Consider the following 7,795-nt stretch of genomic DNA (forward strand, 5'->3'; position numbering starts at 1 on the left):
AAATCTTGGACGATTCATGTACATGAATTCTGGAATTTCCATGAAGGTACTCCATCAGTTTAATCAATCTCTGTTCTTTATTATACAAGCTGAACACCTCTCTGCCATGATCTGGCTATCCTGGCTAATTATACAGAAGTGTATTGTGCTTTTCTCACAAGGTTACATAGTTATATAGTTAATGAGGTTTAAAAAAAAATAAAAACCACGCAGTATAACCATCAAATTCAACCTATGCTAAATTTAGACCACAGATACTTATATTATATTTATATTTACATCCAGAGGAAGGCAGACAAAAAAAAACTCAAGTGAAACATCATCCAATGATGATTCATAAAGGGGAAAATGTAATTCCTTCCTGACACCAAATAATGGCAATCGGATTTCTCCATGGATCAACATCCTTCACATGTTTACATATCTGGTATATCCCGGTAACCTTTTCTGTCTAAAAAGATGTCCAGCCTTTTTTTAAAGATATCTATTGTGTCTGCCATGGGTTATGAATTCCACATTTTAGCTGCCTTAGTGTAAAGAACCCTTTCCTTTGTTGCTGGGGAAATCTCCTTTTTTTCAACCTTAATAGATAACCCTGTGTTGTTTGTACAGCCCTTGGGATGTATAGTTCTTTTGAAAGCTCCTTGTATTGTTCCCGAATATATTTGTATATAGTTATCATATCCCATGTTACAAGTCACTTTTCTAATGTAAACTAATCTAAATTAGCTAGTCTCTCCTCTAAATCAGATTTTCATTTATTAATTTGGTGGTTCATCTCTGCATTTTTCTAGATCAATAAATGTTTTTTTTTATGGAGTTGTGCCCAAAACTGTACACCATATTCAAGGTGTGGTCTTACTAATGATTTATATAGTAGCATAATTATGCTTACTTCCCTTCCATCCCTACCCCGTTTAATACCAGATAAGATTGTATTTACCTTAGTAGCTACTGCCTGACATTGGGCACTATGGCTAATTCTGCTGTATACAAGCACTCCTAAAGCCTTCTCCATCAAGGATTCACCTAATTGTTCCCCATTTCATTTGTAAGTCGCCTGTTAATTTTTGTTTCCCAAATGCATAGCTTTACATTTATCTGTATGAAACCTCATCTGCAATTTATCTGACCAAGTGTCCAATCTATACAAGTCCTTCTGGAGAGAAATTACATCCTGCTCTGATTTCACTACCTTACACAATTTTGTGTCATCAGCAAAGAAGGAGACTTTGCTCTCTGTGCCAAGCTCAAGGTCATTAATAAACAGGTTAACATGTTAATTTCATGCCTCACTTGGAGGGTTCACTAAGCTTTAATAAGGAGCATCAGAGCTGGATTCGGCATTAACTGCCATTGACTTAAATGGCAGTATACAATGTCGGGCTCCAAGATCCATTATCAGAGTAGTGAATTTATCTCCCCCTCTCCTCGCTTTTACAAGGAATCTAACTGCAATATCCTTAAGCCTCATAACAAAGCTAGTTTCCCCACATACTCAAGGAACGCTTTCTTTAACAGCTACAACCAGATTTGTACAGTACAGGAATCAATGGGTACCCGGGGCTGAAAATTGTGTGGTTTCATACTGACCTTGCTGCTTTAATTATTCAAAACTACAAACAATATTAAAGTGCATTCAACTGAAATTCACTCTCACTGTGTAACACATACAATCTTTACAATCTTTAGCATTCAGCAGAAATTGTCTTACCTGCAAAAACCACTCACCAGGCTAAGTAAAATAGCTGCTATTATCAGGAGTGAAAAGATTCACAAAAGTTGCCATGCTTACCCTTTGTTTCTGCTACATCGCAATGTAATCAACGTTTTGCTATTTCAGCATTATGTGGGAATGTGCCAAGGTCATTTTATGTCTATCTGATTATTTCCTGCTCTGAGTGACAGGTCAGAACATCCTCATACAGGCATTTGCTTCTGGGTTTTTTTCTTCAAACGAGTTAAGGATTTTGTTGAATCTCTTTCACACACCACATCAATCTATTCAGTCTGAGTGAACCCAATATAACCTATGCCCCCTGCTATACAAATCAAAGCTCTGATGTTGAGCAAAGTGTATACAGACCAGACAATGTGCTCCATTTTGTTCAAAAACTTCTGGTATGTTTGGGCCTCTGATTCACCTTATACTCCGCCGCCTCCAAAATCCAACATGATGAATAGGAAAAATTATGAAGATAAAGTTAGCTGAGCACTGTAAGGATTTACTCAGTTGTGTGTTTTAATTCTGAATTTGATGTAAGAAACTGTTCTTACTGCACATATGCTGAAGCTGCTAAAAAGAAAAATGAGCCGTGTGTCAAAACACTCTTTTCTCTATGTTGATACATGGACCCCATTGTATATAAATCCCTGTCAATGTCTGTCTCTATATACAGTACCTATGTATTGGTTTCTGTTTGTTTCTTTCTTTAAAAGTACCAAATTGCTTCGAGTGTTCAGTAATGTGAACTGTCTATCAAATTGTGTAGCTGTAATTATTTACTGAGTTATTGATGTCTGCTCCACAAACACTCACTCCCCTCTCTCTACATGCCTGTGACTGTTTAGAATCTGTGTAACATTTGGCTAATCATCATAACGAATTCACATTATTTAAACTTTTTCCCAGAAATTGCATGTATACAAAGAATTGCAGCCAGCAAGAATTTCTGCACTTTATGTTCCTCATTATGCTGCTAATTGGATTCGACAACGAAAACAATAAAGTACATGAACATGAGGCTTAAAAATCTCAGTAACACTATAATTTCATCTTTCAAAATCTGACATGTTGGTTCATCGAAAAATGGCACAACTAATGACGCATCTACTATTTTCCAGAACCAATATAGCTACAAGAACTTGAAATTATATGTATATTAAAGAAACATTGATGTATTACAAGAAAAATTATATAGTGGACTGATCCCTAAACCACCTTAAGTATTTCATGATTTCTAATTAGCCATTGGCATTTATATTTCTTTATTACTAATTAATAAACATCTTCAACAGAAAAGTTACATAAAATGTAGTTATTGAAAATATCTTCCATAGAGGTCTTACATATGTTTCATAGATGTATTGCATGAATTTTGAATAGTTTTTAATAAAATATTTTATGAGAAGAAATACACTCTTTAGAATACATTCTATACTACTAGTTTTAAATATAAAAAAAATTGATTACTGTGCTTTGTTGCATTGAAAACTTGTGCAATGCAATACATTTAGTTATTTCCAGAAAATATGGAGACCTTAAATGTTCAACTCTGTGACACAATCCGAAATTCCAGGAACACATGTAGACTGTATTCTCATCATTGTAATGGGAAATACAAGTTTGATTTGAGACTAAAAGCACTTAGTTTAAAAATAAGTGGAGAGTCCAACCAATGGACTGAGTGAATTACACATTGTTAAATGGAATGGAATACTGTGTTACACATCCTATCAGTGTATTTAACTCCACTTTTATTAGGGAACGGTACAAACTGATTAAATGCAGCAAAAAAAAGAGGAGTTGGGACAGGAATTGGTTGACGTACATAGTACATTGTATAATTTCATAATAATCTAATCATAACAATCTTTCATTAAATCAGTCATGAATTCAAATTTATTAAAGTAGATCCAAGCCCTACCATATGGAGAATGTGATAGGCTACATGATATCGATACCATTACTCAATTATACATAGCCCCCCAAATGAGTTAGACCTTAAGGGCCAGTACATACTGTACAGGCATGCAACTTTTTGCTTTCCACTGCTAGAAATGGGACAACGGGTGAACTAAAACCAAACACCATGACACTCAAAAAGCCTTTTCACCAAAAATCCAAAAATGCTTTAATCATCTAACAGAAGCAAACAAATATGCATACTGAAAGATACTATCACGTGTCAATCAGCCTGAAATGTTGGCAATGTCTACCCATCATACACAATATTTTTTTTTCTTAATAAGTCAGACTTGCAACCTGACCTGCTTGATCCTCACTCTTTCAGAGGGTCACAGCTTGCCCTTCAGCCCTGCAGGTGTTTGCATAACTCCCAACCTCTCCATTCACTTAGGGGTAACATGTCTCGCTTTTAGGAAGGTGAAATCCCACTTAAGTTATGTGAAGCTACTATGGTGTGTAATAAGAGGGTGATGTGGGGCAACCTTTGGTCAAATGTCTCAAACACAAACTCACTTTTCTCACAACCCCCAGATGTCACTCATTTGAACTCTTGGAATTGAGCATATAAGGAAGAGGGTTACTGCATAGGGTGTGTTGTCAATATCCCCCAACTGTATCTATTTACCAGTCCTGTATATTGTTTCTATGTCCCTATTTAATTAGCACCAGCTGCACATATTGTACCTATTGCTTTGGGCATGTCAGAGCAGAGGTTCATTGTCTTTCTCCCATTGGTTAAAGCTCAGGACCTTCAGCTTAATAAAGCCGCTAAGGGATTGATTAAATAAAACATGACAAACAAAGTACATAAAAAAAAAAAATTAATTTTGTCAGAGTTTTGTTGCAACCAGGTTTTGCCTTGTATATACACTCACACAATATAAATGTTTTTCTAGTAAAAAATGTTCTTCACATATTTTTGTGCCTCTGTAGAAGTTGCTCACTTGTTTGCAAGCACCTTTATTCTTCACTGATGGAGGAAGTAAAGAGTGCCTATTTTAATGTGCCAGATGTACGGTCTGTTTGTCATTTAAAACAACCTACTGCAACTGAGGAATAAACCATATATGTGCAATGTACCAGCCTCCCTGTGGGAAACAATGCAAAAGACAGCACCTGATTCACTAAAGGGGGGGGGGGGGAGCGGGGATAACATTATTTTGGGTCGAATCTTTTTCAGTGGAAATCTGGTGCTGTTTTTTTTCACCTAATGAGATCTGGACACAACATTTATTGTAAGGACAGCGGTGACACCTTCACAATAAGCCTTAACCTCCTCGCCAGCAGGGTTTACATGCAGCCTGCGTGAGAGAAGCCAAGGGCATGTACAGTAAGGAGCCGGAGGGGCCCCAGCCTGGGAGTCGGAGACAAGGGCTGATCCAGGAGGGATCCAGCTCAGCAGACACGGACAGGAGACAGCGCTGCTGCAATAACCCTGGTAAATATGTGTATGAGGGGTAATAAACCATACAGAGGAAGGAGACGGCACCACCTCCTCCTCCTCCATGTGTTTAAAGTTACACCCAACTCTCTTCTTCCTCCACCAACCCGAGGTAGGGAATTGACAAGTTGTTCATCATAAACAAAGGGGAAGCACTTCAGTGCTCATTGAGTCAGGAGACATGCAGGGATTTTTATACGCGTCAGATCTGCACACCTACCTACCACACATATCGCATAACCTGATTTTCCTGTCCCTCAATTCAACATTTGTAATGTACTGTAATTGCTTAAGTGAAAAACGGAGCGCACATTTCTATAAATTACAGGAAAAGCTAAACAGAACGTACCTTCTGACAACCTAATAGTTACAGATGCCATTGGCTTTACCCAAGTTATTATGTAGTAATTGGAAGAACAACACATTTAACTGGTGGAAAAAAAAAATACAAATAGATTGCAGATAATGACATGTTTTGTGGTAAAAAGTAACAGACTGAAATTATATTCAATTTAATAAAGTGACTTACCAGCTTTGCAAGGATCCTTGTAGTCGATGACCTCGGGTTTCTCCTCTTCATTGTCATAATAAGGATAATCATAGTCAAGGCCATAGCACACAGACAACTTCTCGCAAAAAGTCCACCCAGTCAGGAGGAAGATGACCCAGGAAGGCATTTTCATTGCACTACGAAGAGCAATGAAAGCTGCAGGTCTATGACAGAGGCTGACTTTTAATGTTGAAATAACCCAAAGGTGGAGACGTGGTTCCTTCCCTAGAAGAGTTCCCTGGCTCCTTAGATTTGAACGGTGACAACATGCATATACTACTAATAATAATAATTAAAAAAAAAAAAAAGTGTTTATATGCGTTGAAGGAAAAGTTTGCTCCTTGTGATATCAGTGCCTGCCGAAGTCACCCTGCGCCTTGTTAGGTAGGGACCGTAGGGTTTACTGATTGGATTGGTTGTCAGTCGTGATAAAAGTCTCTGATTCTCCTATAGGAGATACGGGGATCGCGACCTATATCTGCAGCCTGTAGACAGGGCTCTGAGTCTGCTGCTCCTTCCCCGGTTCCTTCATCCAACTCGACTTTCTTCCACTACACAGCCCGGCTGCCAAAAAGACCTGATATGCAAAACAGCACATCTAAGAAGCCAGGATAGAGGAAAAGCAACCAAAATAAATGCACTAAGGGGAAAAAAAAAACAAAAAAAAGCACTGCCTTAAAAGCACTGCATATAATGAAGAAGGGCAATACGAGGTGGATCAGACTCACCCTTCACTCTGCCATGCCTTTTTTGTCAACTTGCAGAGAGAAAAAAATACAATAAACAAATCTTATATGCACACGGCAATCATCAGCATCCTGCTTACTTATTCATACAATCAGGGTCAGGAACCGGGCTGCCTGTGATCTGGTCCCTTGATAGCGTTATAAAAACACACTCACAAGCAGCACTCATTGATATAGACCCAGCAGATATCGTATGCTTGCACAGATAGGGACACCCCGAAACGTGGGATCCCCAGGGCTTGGGAAAGATCTTCAGTATGGTCAAAATAAAAGCAGCCGCATCAGCTGTACTGAAGTGTGTGTGTCTGTGCGTCCTCTGCTCCTGTTTAGTGTTAGCAGCATGTGAAAAAGCTTGCAGCCTTCATACTTAGCTGGAGTAAGCAGAGGACACATAAAAGATCCATTGATCGCCAAGCGCCAGCCAAGAGATTTACAAGTGTCCAAAGTAAAAAGTAAAAAGAAAAATGTAGCAGATTTTCGTTCTTTAGATTTTTTTTTCAGCCAAGGTTGTAGTCTGATCCTAAAGAAATCTTCCTAAAAAAAACCCACCCAATTTCGAAGACTCTTTCATAGTATCACAGTGTGTTTCAGCATATCTCTGCAACACAATGTGTCTCAAAAATAAAATATAAGACTATGTCTACACGAATCTAATCAAATGCACTACATGAAGAGTATATGCCTCCAGTAATATCTGCTTTAAAGGCAATACGCCTTTAAATGTATACTTAAATACAACATGTATATACTAGTGTATATAGTACTAGCAGTGATACAGTGAATAGTTGTGTTGGTAATCCTACTGTAGTAATTACATGTAAAAGTCGTAGCAAAGTAAGGTGAGAGATTTAGCAGAGCTCAGCCTCACGCTCCTCCCTCCTCCACCTCCTCCTCCTCTTCTGGGAGGGGAGGTTACTTCAGCACTCCGCTCTAATCCCGTTAGGGTGTCACATTTGACACCAATGTTTTCAAAGCCACTGATGCTTTTTCTGAATCTTTATTTCATCTAATTTATCTTCTGTAAAAGACACGGTGTCACCCCAGGGCATGTTTAATTTGATAGTCGAAATAAAACAAAAACAGAAATCGTTCCCACCTACACTTGGGTTGATAATCATGTACAAGTAAAGCTGCTATTTTAATGACGATGCAGGTCCATGCAGGTATATAAAATTAGCATAATATTGGCTATTCCTTTTCTTAAGAACAGAATGCAGTATCATTTCACCTTTGATGACATCTTTTTATTTTACATTGTCTAGTGATTTAATAATGCATTGCAGGGCTATCTAGCACCCATGGGGTTAATATTTTTAAAAATAATATTAAGTATCAAGAATGTTTAGTGTTATGGATCTGGGGTGTTTGAG

General features: G+C 38.0%; 1 protein-coding gene across 2 annotated transcripts in view; it reads right to left on the reverse strand.

The window, feature by feature from the left end:
• Window positions 1-7,304, reverse strand: part of TLL1 (tolloid like 1) — a 221,423-nt gene extending 214,119 nt beyond the window's left edge. Inside the window, exons 1-2 of one of the 2 annotated variants that reach the window (XM_075611973.1) lie at window positions 6,408-7,302; window positions 5,659-6,256 (exon numbers count right to left, since the gene is read on the reverse strand). In XM_075611973.1, coding sequence (XP_075468088.1) covers window positions 5,659-5,812 — 154 coding nt within the window. In that variant the 5' untranslated portion in view covers window positions 5,813-6,256; window positions 6,408-7,302. Of the gene's footprint in view, window positions 1-5,658 lie in introns of both variants that reach the window. The other variant, XM_075611977.1, reaches the window with a different exon arrangement.
• Window positions 7,305-7,795: the final 491 nt, after the last annotated feature.

This window comes from Ascaphus truei, chromosome 1 (assembly GCF_040206685.1).
Source record: "Ascaphus truei isolate aAscTru1 chromosome 1, aAscTru1.hap1, whole genome shotgun sequence".
In the NCBI taxonomy this organism is placed as follows: domain Eukaryota; kingdom Metazoa; phylum Chordata; class Amphibia; order Anura; family Ascaphidae; genus Ascaphus; species Ascaphus truei.